The sequence below is a fragment of the Leopardus geoffroyi genome, chromosome D4 (genome assembly GCF_018350155.1).
Source record: "Leopardus geoffroyi isolate Oge1 chromosome D4, O.geoffroyi_Oge1_pat1.0, whole genome shotgun sequence".
Taxonomy (NCBI): Eukaryota; Metazoa; Chordata; class Mammalia; order Carnivora; family Felidae; genus Leopardus; species Leopardus geoffroyi.
The window spans coordinates 89,555,742-89,581,216 of NC_059342.1; the positions used below are offsets into that span (position 1 = coordinate 89,555,742).

At 50.2% G+C, this 25,475-nt stretch overlaps 1 protein-coding gene across 1 annotated transcript; it reads left to right on the forward strand.

Moving 5' to 3' along the window:
- The first annotated feature begins 896 nt into the window (after positions 1 to 896).
- PRRT1B (proline rich transmembrane protein 1B) lies at positions 897 to 21,903 on the forward strand. Its single transcript, XM_045468463.1, has 4 exons — positions 897 to 944; positions 18,687 to 19,147; positions 19,903 to 20,046; positions 21,113 to 21,903. The coding sequence occupies exons 1-4, from the start codon at positions 935 to 937 to the stop codon at positions 21,260 to 21,262; spliced, it is 765 nt and encodes a 254-aa protein (XP_045324419.1). The 5' UTR covers positions 897 to 934; the 3' UTR covers positions 21,263 to 21,903.
- Positions 21,904 to 25,475: the final 3,572 nt, after the last annotated feature.

Below are 25,475 nucleotides of genomic sequence, written 5' to 3' on the forward strand. Positions count from 1 at the left end.
CGTCGTTTAGAATTCCTGTCACTACTCATCAAAAGCAGAACAACTTTCAGTCATTCTGTTTTTAAATCTTCTTCCAAGGGGGGCACCTGGGTGGCTCAGTCGGGTAAGTATCTGACTTCGGGTTAGGTCATGATCTCACCGTTGGTGGCTGGAGTCCAGCATCGGGCTCTGGGCTGACAGCTCCGGGCCTGGAGCCTGCTTCAGGTTCTGTCTCCCTCTCTTTCAAAAAAAAAATAGAAAAAAGAATTTTTTAAAAAAATCCCCTAAAAACGACGCACCCCTTGTTGCCGGCACCCACCAAGGTTTCCCGTCCTTTCCACATGTGGGTGTAAAACTCAGGCCGCACCCACCCGCCCCCCCCCCCCCCCCCCCCCCACCGCAGCGCACGGTCCCAGGGCTGCCGGCCTCGGGGGCGTCTTCCTCCTCCTCGGTCCCCGGGGACCTTCCCGTCGCCCTGGGGAGCGCAGCTAGGAATTGAAAAAGCCGTCTGGCTTTGCCCGGCAGCCCGGCTTCGGGTTCCCCGGGCTGGCAAGCTTCGGGGCTAGAAGTCGCGCACACGTTGTTTGAAAACTCAGGGGATTTCACGTGAAAACTCTGCATTTCGGGCATTTCTTGCTGGGAAAGATGAAAAGGCAGGTCGGGCAGCCGCGATTCCCTGGCGCTCGTGGGCCCTGCGGTCCCGCCGGCCTCCTGCACTTGGGGGCGGGGGGGGGGGCACTCGCGGGGACCCCGGCCCCCCCCCCCCCGGCTGCCGCCCCCCCACCCCCGCTCGGCGCGCGGGGCCACCTGCGGACGCAGCCGCCGGCCATCAGGGCGGTCAATCAATCATTAACCAGCCGCGCGGCCGCCAGCAGGAAACCCGAGTCCGCGGCGCCAGGCGAGCCCGGCCCGACGGCGGCGGGAGGCGGGGCGCGGGCAGCCGGCGGGGCGCGCCATGGACGCAGGTGAGGGCTCCCGGGGTCCCGGCGCCGCGGCGGGGGGCGGGGCGGGCCCGCGTCCCCGACCCGGCCCTGGGATCCCCCCCCCACCCCGGCCCAGAACCGGGGAGACCGGGAGGCTGCCGTGGAAAGTTCTGGCAACTCAGGCGGTGCCCCCTTGAAGCCCCGTGGGCGCCCCTGCGGGAGGGCGGGCAGCAGGTGCCCCGAGTGGGGCGATTGGGGGGGGCATTTTCCACTCTCCTCGCCGCGCCCCTCCTTCCCCTGGTGAGCGCGCACCCCTCGGGCCAGGCCGAAGTCCTTGGAGGGCAGGGGGCCCTGGGCGGGGAGGGACACGCGGAGGGAAGAGACCCCACGGAGGCGGGCGCCACGGGACGGGGTGCGGGGCGGAGCAGAGACGGGCGGACAAGGACGGGGGAAGCTCGTTCCGGAACTCCGACGCCCCCCCTCCCCGCCCCCGGGAGCCCCAGGCTGGCGCTGGGCCCGGGGTGGGGGGCGCACCTGGCTCCCAGCGCAGCCGGACCCCCGGCGCCGCCCCGCCCCGCCCCCGCCCTCGGAGCGGCTGGAATGTCCTAGGAGGCTCGGGTGTCGAGAACCCGAGAACCCGAGGCCGCGGGCCCAGCAGCCCCGCCGGCTGATTGATTTACTCCGCAGCCCTATCTCCGCGCCATCGGGCCAGGTATTTGCCCCCGGAAAGCTGCGGGTTTTGTTAGGATAACCGGGGCAGTGCCGGCCGGCCTCGACGCGGCCGCGGCCCCCGGAATGCGTCTGCGTCCGGCCGGGGCTGCGGGTCCCTGCCGTCGGCCTCCCTCGTCCCACCTGTGCGGTAGGGCGCCTGACGATGGCCGGCGAGGCACGCACAGAGCTGGCCGCAGGTCCTCGTGGCACAGATGAGGCGCCTGAGGCGTGGAGGGTTTGTCGGGGGCCCGCGGGGGGGGGCGGGGCGCAGCCGCGTTTGCTGCGCCAGCTCCGTGTTCGTGCAGGCGAGCGGTCTGCGAGCCGCGGCCCCGCACCTCGTAAAAATGCGCGGCGACGCTGGCCGCTGTTCCCTGCACTGCCCTTAGCGTTGGCTGCGACGTCTTGACCTGCAGAGCTCCACCCACTCGGCAGCCCCCCAGGCACGCGGACCTGCTGAAATCATGGTGCTTGGGTAGGATTTGTGCGCAGAACCGTGTCTCCGGGCCTACAGCGCTGGTCCGTAGTAGGCACTCGATAGGAGGGTGGGATTGAGTGGTTGGTTGGCTGCCTCCGTGTATCCCATGCGCACAAGGTGGTTTGCGGTGGGGGGCGGGGCGTGGATTTGAGTTAAGTCAGCCAGCTCCCCCTTAGCAAACCCGACTTCCCATTTTCTCCTGTGTTCTCTTTGTGGTTGTGGCCTCGGTTCTTCCAGAAACAGCCCTTGGCTGGGGTGGGGGCATGGCAATCCCAAGAGCCTCTAACAAGGCCTCAACACGGGTTGGGGTCTGGCTGGTGCCCCCTGGGGAGTATCTGGGCCACTCCCACCCTCCTGTAGGTCAGCAACTGCTAGGTCCCCCCTGCCTCCCTGCTCTTCTGGGAAGAGCCCAGCTCTCTGGGTCAAACTGGGGGTGCCTGGATGGCTCAGTCGGTTAAACGCCCAACTCTTGGTCTCAGTTCAGGCTACGATCTCACTTCATGGGTTCGAGCCTCAAGTCGGGCTCTGTGCTGACAGCATGGAGGGAGAGATGCTCTCTCTCCCTCTCTGCCCCTCCCCTGCTCCTCTCCCCCCGACAATAAACACTTTTCAAAAAGTCACAGATCTTTCTGGCTCTAAGGGTCGACCTCATTTCTTCTCGCTTTCATTTCCCCTGTGCCTTACAGACGACCCCCCCCAAAACTGTCCAGAACACCTCATTTCCTCATCTTCCAGGCTCTTCCTGACCTCAGCTAACAGTAGCCGGTGCTAGTTGAGCACTTGTTGGGCGTGCCCCCATCTAATCACCACAGCACCCCCAAGAAGTGGCGTTGTCCCCATTTTAAGGATGAGAAACCTGAGGAGGCACAGGTTGGTGAAGCAGCCCGGCCGGCCTGGTCCCTGAGCTCCAGCTCCTGGCTGGGACCCAGCCTCGTCCCAGGGCCGCGGGCCAGCTCTGCCCTGGACGCTCAGGGAGGAGATCAGGGGTCTGGTCTGCCTGTCACTCCCGATGACGCCCTCCCATCCTGCCTCTATACGCTGTCGGGCAGGTGTACCTCCTCAGTCCTGCCTGCATCCAGCCGCTTGCCCACAGCCCTCCTTTCTGCTCAGGCCACTGTCCCCTCTCCCTTTGTCCCCACGGCCTCCTTCCCACCCTTCCACTCTCATTCCAGCCGTGTCCCGCACCCCGGCTCTGGCTGCCAGGGGAACCCTTCTCTGTTGGTCAGTAGTTGGCTTATGCTGTGTAACCAACTAACCGGAACTCAGCTGCGTCAAGTGACAAGCGTGTATGTTTCTCAAGCTGCTGGAAATATTTGTGCACAAGCCTGTGTGGTCGTATTTTTTGTTCCTCTTGGGTAAGTGGCTGTGAGTGGAACAGCTGGTTGATATGGTGGATGTATGCTTCACTTTCAGAAGAACCGACTAAGTGTTTCCCAAGTGGTTGCCCTGTCATTACTCCCCGCTGTGGTACCTGAGAGCTGCGGGTGTTGTCCATACTCGCCAAAGCTCTCTCGGCCCGGGTGCGCTGTTGTTCCAGCCTTTCTAATGGGTGCGTGGTGCTGCCTCCTGCCTGGAGTTGGCATTTCCAATTCTGACGGCATTTCTGGTGACCAGTGACATGGGGCATCCTCTTATGTGCTTACGGGTCATCTGGATGTCCTCTTGGGTGAAGCGTTCACAAATATTCCTGCCATTTTCTCATTGGGATATTTGACCTACTGAGTTGTTAGAGTTGTTTATACATTGTTGATAAAACTCCTTTGTCTGATAACGTGTTGTGAATATTTTCTCTCACTCTGACTTGCCTTTGTATGTGTTTAGTGATATCATCCTTTTTTAATACTGGGTTTAAAAAAAAAAAAACCAGTGTAGTTAATATTAGCACAGTGTAGTGTTCTATGAGCTGCAGGTGTAGAATATAGCGATTCAACAATTCCGTACTCAGTGCTCATCAAGGGTAAGTGACCTCTTAATCCCTGTCACCTGTTTCACACCCGTCACCCACCTCCCCTCTGGTAACCGTGTGTGTGTTCCTATAGTTAAGAGTCTGTTTTTTGGTTTGTCTCCCTCTTTCTCTCTTTTCGTCCCCCTCGCCCCCTCCGGCTCCTTTGTTTTATTTCTGAAGTTCCACATACGAGTGAAATCATACGGTATTTGTCTTTCTCCGGCTTGTTTCATTTAATACACTCTGGCTCCATCTACTTGGTTGCAAATGGCAAGATTTCATTCTTTTGATGGCCGAGTGATGTTGCATTGTACGTATGTACCACATTTTCTTCATCCGTTCATCTATTGATGCACCCTTGAGCTGCTTCCCTAAATTGGCTGTTGTAAACAATGCTGCGCTCAACACAGGGGTGCATGTACCCCTTTGAGTTAGTGCTTCTGTATTCTTTGGGGGGAATGCCCAGTAGTGCAATTATTGGATCGTAGGGTAGTTCTGTTTTTGCTTTCTTTTGAGGCGTTTGCATACTGTCTAACACAGCGGCTGCATCGGTTTACGTTCCCACCAACAGTGCGGGAGGGTTCTTTTTCCACATGCTTGCCAATACGTTTCTTCGTCTTTTTTTTTTTTTAATTTTTTTTTTTCAACATTTATTTATTTTTGGGACAGAGAGAGACAGAGTATGAACGGGGGAGGGGCAGAGAGAGAGGGAGACACAGAATCGGAAACAGGCTCCAGGCTCTGAGTCATCAGCCCAGAGCCCGACGCGGGGCTCGAACTCACGGACCGCGAGATCGTGACCTGGCTGAAGTCGGACGCTTAACCGACTGCGCCACCCAGGCGCCCCATCTTCGTCTTTTTTTTTAATGTTTATTTTTGAGAGAGCATGAGTGGGGGAGCTGCAGAGAGGGGGGCGGACAGAGGATTCAAAGCGGGCTCTGCACGGACCGCAGAGAGCCCCATGTGGCACTTGAACTCAGGAACTGTGAGATCGTGACCTGAGCCAAAGTCAGACACTCAACCGACTGAGCCACAGGCACCCCTTGTTGTTCCTTGTGTTGTTGATTTCAGCCATTCTGACGGGTGTGAGGTGATACCTCATTGTAGTTTTGATTTGCATTTCCCTGATGATGAGTGATGTTGAGTATCTGTTCTTGTGTCTGTATGTCCATCTGTATGTCTTTGAAGAAATGTCTATTCACGTCTTCTACCCATTTTCAATCAGATTATTTGGGTTTTTTTTTTTTTTTTTGGTGTTGAATTGTATAAGTGCTTTATGTATTTTGGATACTAATCCTTTTTTGGATAGGTCATTTGTAAATATCTTCTTCCATTCGGTAGGTTGTCTTTTAGTTTTGTTGGTGGTTTCCTCTGCTGTGCAGCTTAATGATATCTTTTGAAGAGGAAAAGTTTTTTTTTTTTAATTTTAAAGTCCAGTTTACCAATTTTTTTCTCTTATGGATCATGGTTTTGGTGTCCTATATAAGAAATCTTTATCCATCCTAAGGTCACACAGATTGGCCATGTTTTTTTCTAGGAGTTTTATAGTTTCAGGTATTACACTTAGGTTTATGATCCCTTTGGAGTTAATTCCTGTGGATATTGTGAGGAAGAGTCAATATTTGCTTTTTTCCATGCAGGTAATCAGGTGATCCTATATGATTTTTTTAACCTGTTTTTAAAAATTTTTTGAAATTTATTTTTGAGAGCGAGAGAGAGAGAGAGAGAGACAGCGTGTAAGCAGAGGAGGGGCAGAGAGAGAGGGAGACACAGAGCAGGATCCAGGCTCTGAGCTGTCCGCACAGAGCCGGATACAGGGCTCAAACTCATAAACCATGAGATCATGACCTGAGCCAAAGTCAGACGCTTAACCAACTGAGCCACCCAGGTGCCCTGATCCTATATACCAGTTATGAAAAAGGCTTTCCTTCTCCACTGAATTGCCTTGGAAACTCGGCCAAAAATCAACTGACCACGAAACTCTGGCACAAATCAACTGACCAAATATGTGTGTGTCTTTCTACACTCTCATATTTGAATGCTCTATTGATGTATGCGTCTATTATTTCATTAGTAATGAACCATCTGGTCTGTGATGGGTTTATAGTAAGTCTTGAAATCAGGGAGAGTCTTCCAATTTTGCCTTCCCTTTGAAAATAGTTTTGGGGGGCGCCTGGGTGGCTCAGTCGGTTAAGCGTCCGACTTCGGCTCAGGTCATGATCTCACGGTCCGTGAGTTCAAGCCCCGCGTCAGGCTTTGTGCTGATAGCTCAGAGCCTGGAGCCTGCTTCAGATTCTGTGTCTCCCTCTCTCTTTGCTCCTCCCCCACTTGTGCTCTGTGTCTCTCTATCAAAAATAAATAAAATGTAAAAAAAAAAAAATTAAAAAAAAAAAAGAAAATAGTTTTGGTTATTCTAGGTGCTTTATATTTTCATAAAAATTTTATCCCTTTATTTTTTATTTTATTTTATTTTTATTTTAGAGCAGGAGAGGAGCAGAGAGAGGGAGGGAGAGACTCTCAAGCAGGCTCCATGCTCAGCACAGACCCCAACATGAGGCTTGATCCCAAAACCCTGAGATCATGACCTGAGCTGAAATCAAGAGTCAGATGCTCAACCAATTGAGCCACCCAGGCACCCATTTTCATAAAAATTTTATAATGAGCTTGTCACTTTCTGCATTTTAAAAAAGCCTGCTAGAATTTTTATTGTGACTGCAATGAATCTATAGATGAATGTGGGGAGAATTGTTATCTTAACAGTTTGAGTGTTCTGAACAATGAACATGGTATATACCTTTCCATTTATTTAGGGCTTCTTTAATTTCTCAGCGGTGCTTTGTAATTTTCAGTGTAGATGTTTTGGAATTCATTGGTTTGTTTTATTCCCACTTATTTTCCAGTTATGTTGGTGCTACTGTGAATTGGATTTTAGTTTTAATTTTGTTTTTTAATTATTTGCTACTAGTGCATAAGAACATAATCGATTCTGTATATTAACCTTGTAACCTTTGACCATATTAAATCCATTTATTTGTTTTTGGAATTGGTGTCGATTTCCTGGATTCTGTACATGACAAGCATATCATCTGCAGACAAGGAGAGTTTTATTCCTTGTTTTGCAGTTTCTTGAATTTGGCAGTGATCTTACCTCCTCTATTTAAAAAACCCAACTATAATGGTGTTATTTTCTTCTTTGAATGTTTGATAGACTTTAGCAGTGAAACCATCTGGGGATAGAGCTTTTTTTTTTTTTTTTTGGTTTGTTTTTGGTAACAAATTTAACAGAAATACAGCGATTCAGATTTCCTGTTTGTTCTTGTGTCAATTTTGGAGAGTTGGAGAGAGAAAGAACTTTCTTTCATTTACGTTGTCAGATTTGTTGACATAAAGTTGTATTCTCCTGATTTCCTTTTAACATCTGTAGGATCTGTGATGATAACCCCTTTTTCATTCCTGACATGGCTATTTGTGTTCTCTTTTTCTTAAGTCTAGATAGAGGTTTGTTAATTTGGTCTTTTCAACCATCTTTTGGCTTTGTTAATTTTTTCTATTGTCTGTTTTCTATTTCATTGGCTTTTTAAAGAATATATTTCATTTTTTTAAAGTAATCTCTGTACCCAACATGGGGCTCGAACTCATGACCCCAAGATTGAGAGTCATATGCTCTTCTGACTGAGCCAGTCAGGTGCCCCTGTTTCGTTGATGTTTGTTCTTTATTGTTTCATACTTCGATCTATGTTGCGTTTACTTTGGTCTTTCTTTTCCAGCAAGATTCCAGGGTGGACTCTAGGTGACTGATTTGAGACCTTTCTTTTTTTCTATGTAGTCATTTATTTATTTTTTAAAGTTCGTTTACTTATTCTGAGAGGGAGAGAGAGAGAGAGGGAGAGATGGAATCCCTAGCAGTCTCCACACTGTCAGTACAGAGCCTGATGTGGGGCTCGAACCCACAAACTGCAAAATCACGACCTGAGCCAAGATCAAAAGTTGGATGCTTATCCAGCTGAGCCACCCAGACGCCCCCTCTGATGTAGTCATTTAAAGTTCTGTGTCTCCCTCTAAGAACTGCATTAGCTGGATCTCACGCATACTGATACTTTGTTTTTACGTTATCATTCAGTTCAAAATGCTTTCTAATTTACCTCATGATTTTATTTTTGATCCATGAATTCTTTTCAAGTATGTTTAATTTTTATTTTAATTTTATTAAAAAAATTTTTTTTTCATAGAGAGTGCAAGCAGGGGAGGGGCAGAGAGAGAGGGAGACACAGAATCTGAAGCAGGCTCCAGGCTCCGAGCCATCAGCACAGAGCCCAATGCGGGGCTTGAACTCACGGACTGGGAGATCATGACCTGAGCCGAAGTCAGAGGCTCAACCGACTGAGCCACCTAGGTGCCCCGATGTTGTTTAATTTTTATATATTAGGTATTATCCTATATATATCATTGTGACTGGTTTCTAACGTACTCCTGTTGTGGATGGTCAGAGAATACAGTTTGGGTTATTTCAATATATATATATTTTTAACATTGAGACTTGTTTGATGGCTTGGCATATGATTTTTGTGTATGTACCTTTTGTCCTCGAAAAGAACAGTGTCTGCAATTATTGGATGTTGTATTCTGTAAACAGTGGTTGGATCAAGGTAGTTTATAGCATTGGTCAGATCCATTATGTCCCGAATGATGTTTTGTCCAGTTACTCCATTAATTGCTGTAAGAAGAGTGTTAAAATCTTTTATTTCAATTGTATATTTTGTGTACTTCTTCCTTTTATCTCTCTAAATTTTAGTTTCATGTATATTGAAGGTCTGCTATGAGGCACACATGCCTTCCTGGCGAATTGTCCCTTTTATCATTATGAAGTGTTCCTCTTTATTACTGATAATACTCTGTCCTGAAGTCTGATATTAAAATCCACTGTAGCCTTTTTTGCTTACTGTTGGTATGGCATATCCTTCCCACTCATTTACTTTCAACCTTAGTGTGTCTTTCTATTTAAAGAGTGTCTATTGTAGGTAGCCTTGTAGGTCTTGGTTTTTATTTATTCTGTCCATCTCTGCTATTTAATTGGAATGTTTAGACCATCAACATTTAATGTAATTATTGATATGGTTGCGTTTAAGTCTATAATTTTATTATTGTTTTCTGTCCGTCTTCTCTATGGTTTTGCTCCTCTGGTTTACCTCCTAGTCCCATCCCTTCCCCCAGTTTGGGTAATATTTGAAAAAAATTTTTAAGATTTTATTTTTAATCTCTATACCCAACGTGGGGCTTGAACTCAACCCTGAGATCAAGAGTGGCACACTCTACCGACCCAGCCAGGTGCCCCAGTATTTGAATATTTTTTAATATTCCATTTAAATTTATATCTTGGTGTTTTGGCTACATACTTCATGTTGTTATTACTATTCTTTTAGTGATTGCTCTAGGGATTAGGAAGCATACCTAACCCTTCACAGTCTGCTTAGAGTTAATATTGTGTCAGTGTTCCTTTGTAACCTTACAGGTCTCTTTACTCTCACATCCGTCAAGCTTTACATATAGTTTTCATGTGTAGTACATCTACATCCATTGAAAACTCACCAGGGGCACCCCGGTGGCTCAGTTGGCTAAGCGTCCAACTCTTGATTTCAGCTCAGGTCATGATCTAACAGTTATGTGCGTTCGAGTCCCACGTCGAGCTTCACGCCGACGGAGCCTGCTTGGGATTCTCCTTCTTTCTCTACCTCTGCCCCTCCCCTCTTGCACTCTCTCTGTATTTCTCAAATAGATAAACTTAAAAAAGAAAACACTATAAAATGTTACGGTTTTTGCTTTCAACAGTCCTATGTATATTAACAAATTTAGGAGGGAAAATAATCTTTTATATTTACCTCGATAATTGTTTTTCCTTCACCCGAAATTTCCAAGTCTCTCTCTGGTGTCACTTCTTTCAGCCCAAACAACTTTCAGCCTTTCTGTTCCAGAAGGTCTCTGGCAAGGCCTCCTCCCTGTTTCATCTGAGAATAGCTTGTTTTACTTGTGGTACACAGAACAATAAGGATGACCCCCAGAGCCCCCTCCCCTAGCTAGTCAAAGGAACACTGATCTCGATGCTGCTACGATAGGATTTTGCAGATGGAATTAAAGTCCCAAGTCAGCTGATCTTAAAATACAGAGATTGTCTGAGTAGGCCTGACCCAACCAGGTGAGTCCTTTAAAAGCAGAGAGATCTCTCTAACTGGTGGCAGAAAGAAAGAGAATTTTGAAGCATGAGAAGGATCTGATGTGCCGTGCCTGGCTTCAGAGACGGAGAGGGTCACATGGGAAGGGCTGTTTGCAGCCTCTGGGGGCAGAGAGCCTCAGACCCACAGAACTGGAATTGGCCAGCGATTTGAATGAAGCTGGAAGTTGATTCTTCCCTAGAGCTCTCGATAGGAGCTCCGTCCAATTGATGCCTTGATGTTGGCCTTCCTAAAACCCTGAATTGAGCCGCCTGGACTTCGGACTCACAGAACTGTGAGCTAACACATGGGCGTTTTGGTTATTTTTTCCTCATTAAAGAAAAAAAAAGTTGTGATGTGGGGCGCCTGGGTGGCTCAGTCGGTTGAGCGTCCGACTTCGGCTCAGGTCATGATCTCGTGGCCCGTGGGTTCGAGCCCCGCGTCGGGCTCTGTGCTGACGGCTCAGAGCCTGGAGCCTGCTTCCGATTCTGTGTCTCCCTCTTTCGCTGACCCTCCCCTGTTCATGCTCTGTCTTTCTCCGTCTCAAAAATAAATAAACGTTAAAAAAAATTAAAAAAAAACCAAACAGCTCCCTGCGCCCCGCCCCCCCCCCCCCCCCCCCCCCGCCCCACCGCCAGCTCATGGTGACCACCACTCTCCTTTGGTCCCTGAGCTTAATGACCCTAGGCACCTCCTATCCCTGGACTGCCACAGTATTTGTCTTCCTGCGACTGGCTGCTTTTACTTAGCATCATGTCCTTAAGGCCACTCCGTGTTGTATAGTGTGTCTGAACTTCCTTCCTTTCTAAAGCTGAGCAATATTCCATCGTATGGATGGACTGCGTTTGTTATCCAAACATCATCCATCAGCAGGCAGTTGGGCCGCTGCTCTGTGTTAGCGGCTGTGAATACTGCGTCTACGGACATGGGTGTCCACAGGTCTCCTGTAGCCCCTGCTCTCAATTCTTTGGGCTGTCTACCCTGAAGTGGCACGATTGGATCATCTAGAAGTTCTGTTTTTGCCTTTTTGAGGAACTGCCGTTAACAGTGGCTTGCCACAGTGACTGCACCCTTTTACGTTCCTACCGAAGCCGTACAAGGATCTGTTTTCTCCACGTCCTGGCCTCTGTTTTTGTTTTTCTAATTTAAAATTTTTTTTTAAATTATGTTTTAAAGTTTATTTCGAGAGAGACAGCGTAAGCCGGGGAGGGGCAGGGGGAGAAGGAGAATCCCAAGCAGGTTCCATGCCACCAGCACAGAGCGCCCGACGTGGGACTTGAACTCATGACACTGTGAGATCATGACCAAAATCGAGAGCCGGTGCCCCGCCAACCGAGTCACCCAAGTGCCCCTTTTTTAAATCCTAGTGATTACAACGAGGCGGACGGGTGGTTTTAAGCTACTGTGTTTGTGGTTACTTTGTCATAGGACGGTAGAATGCTAAAACATACGTACCTTTATTCCTCAAGCACATTTTTTTTCGGTCTCACTTTCTGGGTTGGCCCTTCTTTCCTTTTGGCACTCTAAGCCAGACTCTAAGCTACTGTCTTCTGACCCAGCCATGTATTGAATGTTTATAGAAATTCGGATTATTGTTCCCCTCTAAAGAGAGATCCCATTTACTTCTGCCTGTTTTCAAGACTTTATTATGATCGTTGGTTTCGAGAAGTTACACGCTGATGTATTTAGGCTGAGTGTTCCCCCCCCAGAGTTCCTGTTCTGGATTTTCTGAGTTTTGTGGATCTGTAAATTTGTTTTTCACCAGACTTGTGAAGTTGGCAGCTATGTCGTACTTCAAATATATCTTTCCCCCAAATCTCTCCTGGGACTTCCCTGACCGATGACGCATCAGACCTTGTGTGGCCACACAGGCCCCTGACGTATCGTTCTTTTCCTGTTTTTTCCTTTCGTCGTCCTCTCTCCGTTCTTTGGATTAGTGTCTGTTCAGGTTCACAGACCCTTTTTTCCCCCTGTTCTCTCCGTTCTGCTACTGAGGCCAGCCAGTACATTTTTAACTTCAGGTATTATTATATGCTTTAGTTGAAAATTTCCATTTGGTTCCCTTTTTAAATAATGTTTGCTGGTGACACCTGGGTGGCTCAGTATCGGGCTCGATACTTGATCTCAGCTCGGGTCTCGATCTCCGGGTGGTGAGTTCGGGCCCTGCATGGGGCGTGGAGCCTGCTTAAGATTTTTTGTTTTTGTTTTTTTGTTTTTGTTTTTGTTTTTGTTTTACTTGGATTGTATGTTTTTTGCTCTTGAGTTGTAGGAATTGTTTGCATATTTTGGATATTCGCCCCTTCTCAGATACATGATTTGCCAGTATTTCCCCCCGTTCTCTACATTGCCTTTTTCACTTTGTTGATGGTTTCTTTTGCTGTGCGGGAAGCTTTTTAGTCGGATGTGGTCCCGCTTGCTACTTTGTGTTTTGGTTGCTTTTGCTTTTTGTGTTTAATCCAAAAAAATCGTCACCGAGACCGATGTCAAGGAGCTTTCTGCCTATGTTTTCCTCTAGAAGCTTTATGGTTTCAGGTCTTAAATTCAAGCCTTTACTCTGTTTTGAGTTAATTCTTGTGTGTGGTGTAAGAGAGTGGATGGTTCCTTCTTTGGCACGTGGCTGTTCAGTTTTCCCAATGCCATTTATTAAAGAGGTGCTCATTTCTCTGTTGTATATTCTTGGCTCCTTTGCTGTAAATCAGTTGATGATAAATGCACGGGTTTATTTCTGGGCTGTTTCATTGATCTATGTGTCTGGGTCTTTGGGGGTTTTTGGCTTTTGTTTTTGAGAGAGAAAGAGCATGCTATTGGGGGAGAGGGGGAGAGGGAGAGAGACAGAGAAAGAGAGAATCTTAAGCAGGCTCCACGCTGAGTGTGGGCCCTGATGCGGGGCTTGATCTCACGGCCTGAGCTGAAACCAAAAGTCGGACCTCAGCCAATGGAGTCACCCAGGTGCCCCCCCCCCCTTTTTTTTTTTTAATTACAACCTCTTTGTGATATAGTGTGAAATCAGGGAGTGTGATGCTTTGTTTTTCTTTGTCAAGATTGCTTTGGCTATTCAGGGTCTTTTGCGGTTCCATACAAATCTTAGGATCACTTTATTTCTGTGGGAAATGCTGTTGGGATTTCGATAGGCATCGCTTACCCTAAATCTATATGTTACTCTGGGCAGTAGTGTGGGTATTTTAACAGTAGTGTTCCAGTCCATGAGTGTGGAATAGCTTTCCATTTATTTGTGTTGTCTTCATTTTCTTTCATTAATGTCTTCTCATCTTTGGCTTACAGGTCTTGTACCTTGGCTTACAGGTTAAAAAAAATTTTTTTAATGTTTATTTTTGAGAGGGAGAGAGAGAGCCAGAGCGTGAGCAGGGGAGGGGCAGGGAGAGAGGGAGACACAGAATTGGAAGCAGGCTCCAGGCTCCGAGCTGTCAGCACAGAGCCTGACGCGGGGCTTGAACCCACAAACCATGAGATCATGACCTGAGCCAAGTTGGATGCTTAACCCTGAGCCACCCAGGTGCCCCTGAGTTTATTCCTAGGGGTGCCTCGCTTGTTCAGTTGGTAGAGCACGCTACTCTTGATCTTGGGGTTCTGAGTTCAAGCCCCATGTTGGGGGTAGAGTTTACTTTAAAAAAGGATAAATTTATTCCTAGGTATTATTATTATTATTATTAGATATTCTGTTTGATGCAATTGTAAATGGGTTGTTTTCTTTCTTTTTTAAGATTTTCTTTTTAAGTAATCTCTACGCTCAATATGGGGCTCCAACCTGTAATTCCAAAATCAAGAGTCACATGCTCCACCAACTGAACCAGCCAGGCTCCTCTAAATGGATTATTTTCTTTAAAAAAAAAAATTTTTTTTAATGTTTATTTACTATTGAAAGACACAGAACATGAGCAGGGGAGGGGTGTAGAGAGGGGAAGACACAGAATCCGAAGCAGGCTCCAGGCTCTGAGCTGTCAGCACAGAGCCCGACATGGGGCTTGAACTCACAAACGTGAGATCATGATCTAAGCCAAAGAAGGACGCCCGACCGACTGAGCCACCCAGGCGCCCCAAAATGGATTATTTTCTTAATTTCTCTTTCTGACAGTTCATTATTAGTGGATAGAAATGAAATGGATTTTTGTTTATTGATTTTGTATCCTGCAACTTCACTGAATTCATTTATTATTTGAGTGTTTTGGTGGAGATTTTAGGGTTTTCTGTTAATATCATGTCATCTGCAAATGGTGACAATTTTACTTCTTTCTTTTCTTTAAAAAAATTTGTTTTTTACATTTATTTTTGAGACAGAACATGAGCAGGGGAGGGGCAGAGAGAGAAGGAGACACAGAATCTGAAGCAGGGTCCGGGCTCTGAGCTGTCAGCACAGAGCCTCACATGGGGCTCGAACCCACAAACTGTGAGATCATGACCTGAGCTGAAGTCAGACACTCAACTGACTGAGCCACCCAGGCGCCCCAACTGCTTTCTTTTCAATGGGGATGCCTTTTATTTCTTTTTCTTGTCTAATTGCTGTGGCTAGGATTTCCAATACCATGTTGAATAAAAGTGGTGAGAGTGGGCATCCCTGACTTGTTCCTGATCTTAGAGGAAAAGCTTTCAGCTTTTCACCAATAAGTAAGATGCTACCTGTGGGCTTGTCCTATATGGTGGCCTTGATTATACTGAGGTGTGTTCTATACCCACTTTTGTTGAGTTTTTTTTTTTTTTTTCAACGTTTATTTATTTTTTGGGGACAGAGAGAGACAGAGCATGAACGGGGGAGGGGCAGAGAGAGAGGGAGACACAGAATCGGAAACAGGCTCCAGGCTCTGAGCCATCAGCCCAGAGCCTGACGCGGGGCTCGAACTCACGGACCGTGAGATCGTGACCTGGCTGAAGTCGGACGCTTAACCGACTGCGCCACCCAGGCGCCCCTGTTGTTTTTTTTTTTTTAATCATAAGTGGATGTTGACTTTTGCCAAATACTTTTCCTGCATCTGTTGAGAGGATCTTGTGCTTTATTTTTCCCCTTTCATTTTGTTAATGTATTGAGCATATCATATTGACTTTTGTGTTTGTTGAACCATCCCTGGAATCCCATCCCACTTGGGACATGGTGCATGATCCTTTTAATGTATTGTTGAATTTGGTTTGCTACCATTTTATTGAGGACGTTTGCATCTGTGTGAATCCGGGCCATTGGCCTGTGATTTTCTTTTCTTGTGGCATCCTTGTCTGGTTTTGATATCAGGGTGATGCTGGCTTCGTAAAATGAATGTGGAAGTCTTCCCTTCTCTTCCATTTTTTGGAAGCATTTAAGAAGGATTGGTATTAATTCTTTGAATATTTGGAATTCACCAGTGAAATCGTCTGGTTCTAGACTTTTGTGTGTTGAGAGGTTTTTGATGAACATGATTCTGTTCAGATTCTGTTTATCTTCATGATTCTGTCTTGGTAGATTGTATGTTTCTAGGAATTTACGCATCTCTTCTAGGTTGTCAAATTGTTGGCTTTTTACAATTATTCATCGTAGTCTCTTTATGACCCTTTGTGTTTCTGTGGTATCAGTTGTAACATCTTTTGTTTTTGATTTTGAGTCTTTTCCTTTGTGAGTCTAGCTGTAAGTTTGTCCATTTTGTTTATCTTTTCAAAGAACTAGCTCTTCATTTCACTGATCTTTTCTCTTGCCTTTTTAGTCTCTATTTTATTTATTTCTGCTCTGATCTTTGTTATTTCCTTCCTTCTCCTAACGTTGGGCTTTATTTGTTCTTTTCCCCCTAAGTTCTGTCCTTCTAGTTTCCCCTAATTTTCCCCTGACTTGTAAAGTCAGGATGTTAATTTGAGATTTTTCTTGTTTTTCTGATGAGGCATTTAGTACTGTGAACTTTCCTCTCAGAACTGCTTTGGCTGCATCCCATCCCATACAGGAAATCTGTTGTATTTATATATTCGTCATGAGGTATTTTTTAATTTGCCTTTTGATTTCACCTTTGACTCATTGGTGGTTCAGCAGCATGTTGTGGAATCTCCACATATTTGTGAATTTTCCGGTTTTCCTCCTGTAATTGCTTTCTAGTTTCATACCACTGTGGTTCAAGAAGATCTTTGGTAAGATAGCAGTCTTGAATTTATTAAGACTTGTTTGTGGGGGTGCCTTGTCCATTAAGTGTCTGATTCTTGGTTTTGGCTCAGGTCATAATCTCACCATTCATGAGTTTGAGCCCCACCTTGGGCTGTGTGCTGGTGATGTGGAGCCTGCTTGGAATTCTCTCTTTCCTTCTCTCTGCCTCTCACTTTCTTATGCACTCGCTCTCTCTTTCAAAATAAATAAACTTAAAAAAAAAAAAAAACTTGTTTGTGGCCTAACGTATATTCTGTAATGGTGAATGTTCTTTGTGTACTTGGGAATAATGTGTATGCTATTGGTTTTGGGTGGAATGTTCTGTGTAGATCTAAGTCCATCTGGTCTGACATGTTTAATTTTTTAAAATGTTTTATCATGTATTTTTGAGAGAGAGAGAGAGAGAGAGAGAGAGACAGAGTATGGGTGGGGAAGGAGCAGAAATAGAGGGAGACACAGAATCTGAAGCAAGCTCCAGGCTCCAGCTGTCAGCACAGAGCCCGATGCGGGGCTCGAACTCACGAATGGGGTTTGACTCCACAGTCTGTCTGCTTTTGGTCACTTTTGTGTCTTCAGGTGGTTTTCTTTTGTGCTTTGCCTACATCCATAGGAGAGAGAGACTTAAAATTAAAAAATTTTTTTAAAAGTTTATTTATCTTGAGAGAGAGACAGAGCAGGCGGGAGAGGGGCGGAGAGAGAAGGGGAGAGAGAGAGAATTCGCATGCCCAACATGGGGCTCAAACTCATGACTCTGAGGTCAAAAGTTGCATGTGCCACTGACTGAGCCAGCCAGGCGCCCACCCCTGTTTTACCACAGAATATGATTTATTTTTTATTTTAATTTTTAAAAACTTTTTTAAATGTTTATTTATTTTTCAGTGAGACAGAGACAGAATGCGAGTGGGTTAGGGGTAGAGAGAGAGGGAGACCCAAAATCCGAAACAGGCTCCAGGCTCCGAGCTGTCAGCACAGAGCCCGACCCGGGGCTCGAACTCATGAGCCGTGAGATCATGACCTGAGCCGAAGTCAGTTAACCGCCTGAGCCACCCAGGCGCCCCAACTCTTGTCACCTTTAAGAACACTTAGGAAGTAAACCTCCAAAGCCAGGCCCTGGGCCGCCCCACCCTGCTGTGGGGCCTTGAATGCCCACCCAGGTCCCTCTCGCAGGCCGTTCCTCTGGAACCCACCTGAGACTTAGAGGTTCTCAGCCGTCAGGGTGCTCTGAGGAGTAGCAGGCTACCTTCGGGACTTGTAGAACCTGCTTGGGTGCCTCTGGAGTGACAGCCTCAGAAATAACAGCCCGTTACTTTGCCAGCAAAATGGGCTTATTCGGGAAGAGTAGAGAATTGCAACTCCGGATGTGCGAGCTAGGGTCAAATCACAGGCAAGTCCTACAAAGAGGATTATTTTAGGAGGAGGACGCTGGGAGGGGCTGTCCTGACCCGGAGATTGGCAGGAAGGAGTTTAGGGTGAGGGCAGTTTCTCACTGGCCGAGTCGCTGGGGTGGCGGGTCTCTTGTTGGAGATGCAGGGTCCGTCCTTCCCTCTGGGCCCGCGATCGCGATGGTCTCCTGGTGAGGGTGCCTCTGCTGGGCTCTGTCAGTAACTGACAGTTGTTCCTGGAATTGATGTCGAGGGTACAGCTCTGCCATCTGGCCTCCTGCCTCCATTTTAGTGAGCCTTCCCTTAGGGATTTCCACAGGAGTCCCCGGGGTGGGTGCCGAAGGCCAGGCCGGGGCTGGAAGGCGGCTCAGGGCCCCTGCGCCCTTGCTTCCCGAAGCTGGCGGGCTTTCCCCACCCCTGCTGGCTGCCCCTTCCCTGCCCCCTCTCAGGCTTCTGTCCCCTCTGTGCCTCAGCTGGCACTTGGCCCTTAGTGACCTCCTGGCTCTTTGAAGTCCATCCTTAGCCCGGGCCTGGCAACCCTGGGGCACCTTGTCTTCCCTACCTCACGAGCCAGGACTCTGGCTTGGCTCATCTCTCAGACCAGCTCTCCGGGGCTAAGATCCTTACTGGTCCGGTCTTCCAGGGACAGGGCAGTGGGGGCAGGACCCAGCGGCCGCCATGGGGACCAAGGCCTGTGTCCCATCCCTGCCCGGTGCTGTGCTGACCGTGTGGCTGCCCGGAGACCCTTCCCGTCGGCGCCTGTTTTCTCGTCTCACCCTTCCACTTCGGGTGGATCCTTCCAGCGCCCAGCCAGCCCAGCCGGGAGAGGCCTGAGTGTGGGCACGTGCAGGGTGGGGACGGGCAGCGTCGCTGTGACTTTGTCCCTGGAGGGGCTGTGACTTGCAGCTCACGGGGAGGAGTCCCACCTGCTCACTGTCCCTGGCGTTTCTTCCCAGGAGCGGACGCAAAAGGGGGCGGTGGCCCCGCAGCCCCCCAGGATCCCCGCGGCCCCGCGCTGCCCCAGCTCCCACGCCGCCCGCAGCTCCTGGATGAGGACGGAGGGCCCAGCGAGGAAGTGGCCGTGGATGCGGGCAGTTCCCCGGCCCCGGAGGAGTCCCGGGCCGAGCCCCAGGCCGAGGCCTCGACGGCGGCCCCCCCCGAGGCCGAGGCCACGGGCGAGGCCAGACAGGGGCCCAAGGTGGCCGTCGGAGGGGTGCCCAACATCGGCTTCGTGGGCGAGCCCCCTCCCTACGCACCACCGGACCCCAAGGCAGTGCACCTGCTGTACCCGCCCTTCCCGCAGGGGCCCGTCCTCTTCCAGCCTGGCCCCTCGCCCCAGGCCCTGTACCCGCCGCCACCGGCCGCGCCCCTGTACCCCGCGCCCGCCGCACCACCGCTCTTTGCATCGTTCCCGGTGGTGAGTGCCGTGTACCCCTGACCCCGGGTCTCCCCTGTCGCGCTGTCTCACTTCTCTTGCCCCTCCTCCCTCCCCAGTGGGGGTGGAGGGTGGGGAGAGTTGGGCACGCAGGTGACCAAAAGTCACCATTAGTGACCCTTGCAGAGGGGCTTCGGTGCCCAGATGAGGGAAAGGAGCAGGTCACGCCAGCCTGGGGGGTGGGCAAGCCTGGAAGGCTTCCCAGAGGTGGGGGCTTTTGAGCTGAGTTCTGAGGGATGAGGAGGGGTGCTCTGGGCACAGGGTAGGGGGTGGCCAGGCCCGGCTGTTCTGGGAATGATGGTGGTCGACTCAGGGAAGAAAGGAGGGTGGGGGGGTGGGGTCCGTTGTAAGGGGCCCTGGGGCCTTTGGGTGGGAGATGACTTGGTGAGATTTGTAGAAAAACCAAAAAATCCTGGGATGCCCATGGAGGAGAGCTTAGAGGTCCCTGGTGGTGGGGAGCCCAGTCAGGACAGGGGGGCACCGCCACGGCTCACCCTGGACTGAGCAGTTGGTGGAGGGCACAAGTGACAGGACTCCTGGGGGCCAGGGGGCCAGGGAGTGCAGAGGGAGAAGGCAGACGGGGGCCCTGACCCGGCCCCGTGGTGACCCACAGCCTCACTGGGTGGGAGTCGGGGGTGGAGGGGGGGACCCTCCGGTGGCCCCCGTGGCCGTGTCCTCACTGCGGTGTCTGGAGGCTGGGCCGGCTCCCTCACTGGCCGCGGCCTCTGCCCCTGCAGTACAACAGCCCCGTGGCCAGCATGCCCGCCCCGCCCCTGGTGGAGCACAGGCCCCTGCCCAAGGACTACATGATGGAGTCCGTGCTCGTGACCCTCTTCTGCTGCCTCCTCACGGGGCTCATCGCTATCGTCTATTCCCACGAGGTAGGTGGGGGTGGGGCAGCCCTGCCAGCAGTCGGGGGGAAGAGCCCCGGCGGGGCCCACACAGCCCCTGCCCCCCTGTCCCGGCCACTGGGTGTCTCGGGAGGGTGGCGGGAACTGGGAAAACAGTGCTCGGTTGACCCTGCGGTCCTGGCCCCTCTTGGATGGACACCTCCTCCCCTCTCCTGTCTCTGTCCCGTGCCACTCAAGATCTGCTCTGGAAAAGTCCGCTAAACCAGTTTACAGCGAAGGTGTGAATGATTGATAAGGCCCCAGGAACTGCCTGCCTCAGTGGGGGCTTGTGTTTGACAGGGTAGAGACAGTCCTCCGTCCATTCACTCGTCTCTTGTAGCCCTCTGCCCCCGTCCCTCTAGCTCCTCATCCGTCCATGGACCCATCCCTCCGTTTCCTTCCGTCCAGCCACCCTCCCACCCACCCCTCTATTCATCTATTAACTCACCTGTCCGCCTCTCCCTGTCCGTCCAACACCTTCCACCTGTCCTCCTGTCCATCCATTATCTGCATGGCTTTCTTCCTCCCTCCTGACATCGCTGACCGTTACCAGGCAGGGGTACCCTGGGGACCCGGTGACGCTGGTGTGAGGATGTTCTAACAGAGTAGGCCAGCCCCTGGGGGCTTCTGCCCACGGCAGACCTGGCCGGGCCCTGACCTCCCCGCGCTGGTCAGGCTCCCCCATCATAAACCAGGACGGTGGGGAGAAGGCAGCTCTCAGGACCGCTCAGAGGCGGGAGTCTGGAGGCCACAGCCTGCCTGTGAGTTCTGGCTCCACCGCTAGCTGTGTGGCCCTGGGTGGGCCTTTGTTTCCTCATCTGCACGGTGGGGGCAGCAGTGACCCCGGTCTCAGGGCTGTCGTGAGGGTTGTAGGAGAGGCTGAGTGTGCACGCCCGTGGCCTCTGTTGTCGCTGCTCCTTCACGTGAGGTGGCCGGGCGGGTCCTGAGCCCCTCGGGCTGTCTGCATTCCAGGCTGTGTGCTGGGGCCTGGCCCTGCTGGTGGCACGTGGGGGGCCTCGGGGGCTCCCGTCCACTCCCTGCCTCCGTCTCGTTGCAGACGCGTGCGGCCCTGAGCAGGGGGGACCTGGCCCAGGCCGAGGAGGCTTCCCGCAAGGCCCGCTCGCTCGTGCTCTTCAGCCTGCTCTTTGGGGTCTTTGTGTCCACCAGCTGGGTCATCTACGTGGTCGTGGCCCTGTACCTCCCCTGAGGGCCGCAGGCTCCTTTCAGATGCCTGGATGCATAAGGACACCCAGCCTGGCCAGACGCTTCCTGTGGACTTTGATCCCTGCCGGTGGCCATCTGTTGCCTCCAGAGGGGCCCCAGGGCCAGAAGAAGGTGGGGTCTGCAGCCCTTGGCACATCTGTGGCTGGGCCACAGCCCCTACGGGTGGCCTCAGGCAGCATCCTACACCAGAGTGGCTCCAGAGCCCAGGCCCAGCGGTGGGACGGGGACCCACTGGAGCTCCGCGTCCTGTGCTTCCTCCCGAGGTCTTTCTGGGACTGGGCTGTCTGGGCCCCCATGGCCCTTGCCTTCACCTTACACCCGGCAGACCACCCAAGGGACCGGGGCTCTCGTCCTCGGAGCCGTCTGGAAGGACGTTGCAAACTCCGGCCTCCTCCCACCTCCAGCCCAGCCTGGTGTCTGTGGGGCAAAGCTGCTGGTGTGTCCTTTTCCCTGTCGGGGAGCTGAGTGTGGTGTCGTCCCTCTCCTCGTCGCTCCTGGCTGATTGTCCTGAGCCCTGGCCCCTTCCTAGGAGACAGGCTCTCTCACGTCGACTCCATGTCCAGAAACCAAGGCCACCGTGTCTGGTCAATAAACAACAAGCTGCCCCCCGGGCGGGTGTTGCTACTTCCTGGCTCAGTGTCAGGGCGAGCGGCACATCTGTCCACAGCCGGCCTCTGGGGGCTCCCACGCCTGCCCCTCCCAGGGATTCTGTTCGCACAAAGGCAGCTCTGTCAAGGGCCCGTCTGTCGCTCACGTCGTGTGGCCCCTCTGAGATGTGATGCCGCTTCTCCCTAGACCGCTTCTCCTGGGGCTGCTTCACTAGATGCTTCTGTCTCCTCTCCTGTCTCCTGGTTTGGCCCACTATCTCCATCTGTGGTCTTGCAGCATTTTTGGAATGTGCATTTTCTGCTCACTCCTTCTGCCCCCAACTTTATCGCCCACCAGCGGGGGATCAACTGGGCCCTGTGTGGTAAGGGCACCCTGACTGGGGAGCACAGTGCCAGACAGCCTAGACAGCTCTATGTCGGTGTCCCTGCATCATGCCTGGTACACCGGTCCAGTCAGCTGTGGTCCTGAGAATGGCCCTCCATTCTAACGAGGTTTTGAGCCATCTGCAGAGGAAGGGGCTTAGGGAACGGGGAGTGGGGGCCCTGCCGCGGCTTCCCTCCACGCCTTGTGATCGGCAGTGACCTTCTGGCTTGTCCAGGTCCCAGCCCCAAGAACAGTCCTTGACTTTAAGGAGTTTCTGGCTTCTTGAGGAAATTGTGTTTTCCCCATCTGTAAAATGGGCTGGCGGTGTAACTTGTCCCCTGGAGTTGTGGCCAGACTCCGTGGAGGGCCCGTGGGTGTTCAGCACGGTGCCTGGTGTGTGGCGAGCACGTGGAGGGGAGCTGCTGGGGACCGGTGGTGGGGATTTCTCCAGGGTCTCCCACAGCCAGAGGTTTTGGCAAAGCAGGGAGCAAGCCTGTTACTATGGGCTTAGGGACCCAGGAGTTTCCCAACCAGAAGGGGAAGCCGTTAATGGGCGTTTTCCTGGGGAGGTGTCCAGATTCAGGGGGGTCTGTGATTCAGCAAGATAAAAAAGCATCTGCATGGAGAAGAGGAAGCCTCCCCCAGCCCCCCAGCTGAGCTGTACCAGAATGACAGATCAAGTTAAATCAAGTGATTTCTGAGCGCCCACTGTCCTCACACCTGAAGCAGGAGAATGTCCCATCTCAGCCTGGAGATGCTCTGGGGAGCTGAAGAGTCAGGATGAGGAAGTAAGTGGTGAGCGACAACGCAAGGGGGTGGTTGAAAGGTGGTTTCCTGCTGTCGGCACAGGGCTGGTCCAGAATTAGGGTATCAAACACTAGAAAGCATGGTAGCCACCAAAAAGGAGGGCTCCATTTTTTAAAGGACCAGTAGATGCCAAACGATGTTTGGTAGACTCCAACAGCGACAGCTTTTCTTACTAAACTCAAGTAAAATCAAGATAGAAAGAAATCATCTAGACCAGTGTTCCTCAAACTTTATGTAGGAAATCTTTTTTTTTTTTTTTTAACGTTTTTATTTATTTTTGAGACAGGGAGAGACAGAGCATGAACAGGGGAGGGTCAAAGAGAGGGAGACACAGAATCCGAAACAGGCTCCAGGCTCTGAGCTGTCAGCACAGAGCCCGACGTGGGGCTTGAACTCACGGACCGCGAGATCGTGACCCGAGCCGAAGTCGGCCGCTCAACCGACTGAGCCACCCAGGCACCCCAGGAAATCTTTTTGAAATGCAGGTTCTGGTTCAGTAAGTAATACTGGAGATTTTGCGTTTCTACTGAGCTCCCAGCGATGCTGAAGCTGGGACATGTACCGATGGCAAATGGCACATTTCAATGGAAAATTACTAAAACCATTAAAAGCCAATATACCCAGGATCAAGCTGTGGATGCCCTCTAGTGTCTACTCAACATGGCTGTGAGCTTCTAGCTTCTGTAGAAAAGAGACAATGATTCCTTAGCAAGAATATCCAAGAATCCATGAAAAAAATTTGGAGAACTCAGTAAAATGGTTGCATTTAAAATCTACAAATAGTCAATAGCAAGAATCAGTTAAAAGTGGAACAAATTTAAACATTCCACTCGTAATAGTGATAAAAACCGTAAAATCTAGGAACATATTTAACAAGACAGATCCAGATCCAAATGAACGATTTTTAAAAAAATTACCAAAAGGCAAAAACAAAAAGCTGGACAAAATAGATAGGAAAAGGTAATGTAAAGCTATCTAGCCTTCTTAAATAGAGATTTAATTGAGTTCCCAAAAGGAAACAAGCTCTTAAACTATGGCAAAATATTTTTTAAAATTAACATGGAAGGAAAGTGTGCGACAATTGCTATTCTTTTTTTTTCAGTTTAACGAGGGGGAACTTTCTGCACCTGATACTAAAACTTAGCATAAAGCTACAGCGATCAGGACAGCATGGCTTTGCCACAGAGATAGATCAGTAAAAAATAACAGAAGTCCAGAAAATGTTCCAAGTGTGTGTGAGAAGTTAATATTTGATGAAAATGGCATTTAAATTGGGAGAGTCAAGGATGGCTTATGATTAGTAGAGTTATCCGGTTGGAAAGAGTAATTATAACTATATGAAAAAACAAATTCCAGATGGGTTAAAGAGCTAGGTATAAAATAGCCCTGCACTCATGATGGACAAAAGCCTAGGAGGATGTCTTTAACCTCAGGGTGCTGGTGCAGGACAGAGGGGAGGCTGCTCACATCTGGAAAACCATCCAGAAAGACTGATAGAACCGAGTCCTGTACATCAGGAAAATATGGATCTAAAGCACGAGGTGGCTTTCACTTGTCACATGGGTAAAGAATTGACTGAATACATCCAGAGTTGGTGAGGGCTCCCTCACCAACTCATCTACTGCCAATGTGTATGCTGCCACTGTATTTCTGGAAAGTAGACAGTCTCTACCAACACATGCACGCTGTATTCACATGCATGTATGTGCAAAGAACAGTCTAGAAGGATATATCCTAAACTGCTGACAGTGGGCTGCCCTTGAGGAGGGATCGGGAGGAAGCGGAGGGTCTGTGCAATATGTTGCTGAACTTTAAAACAGAGCTGTGTTTGTGTGTTGTGTAATGAAAACACACCTGAAAAACGTGCATGGCTTTTGACCTGGCAATTCCAGCTTTAGGATGTACAGTGGTGAACAAAGTCTGTTTTCCTGAAGCTTCCAGTCCAGTGCAGCGGGATCTATCAGACAGCGTAGTTACCAGCTGTGCCAGAGCACCACGAAGGAGAGGGAGCTAGGCAAGTTCGAAAGTGGAGTGGAACGGAGGAGAACCTGATTTGGGTGCATCCCGACTTCAGAGATGTTAGAGTGTGCGTGTCTTAGAGTCTTAGACTTCGAAGTATTTGACCTGAAAGTGGTAAAGACAGGCTTTCCTGAGGACGTTGCGGATCTGTTAAAAAGTGCAATGAGGTGCTGCCAACCTGCACCCCCAAGTGGCTGAATCATTTTGCATCCCGCCCCCAGCAACAGAGATGCAAATGCTGCCACCCCTCCCCCGCCCCTCCATTTGTCTTGTAGGTTTCAGTGCTGCTGGCAGGAAGAGCTGTGGCTTTAACTTGCATTACTCTGATGACTAAAGATGTTGAGCCTTTTATCGTGTGCTTATCAGCGATTTGCATCTCTTTTTATCTTGTGCCTGTG

Excerpts from the sequence above, each read along its gene's own strand:
- PRRT1B (XM_045468463.1), top strand. Across the intron at positions 19,148-19,902 it reads TCTTTGCATCGTTCCCGGTG|TACAACAGCCCCGTGGCCAG; the intron begins GTGAGTGCCGTG and ends CTGCCCCTGCAG. Across the intron at positions 20,047-21,112 it reads CTATCGTCTATTCCCACGAG|ACGCGTGCGGCCCTGAGCAG; the intron begins GTAGGTGGGGGT and ends GTCTCGTTGCAG.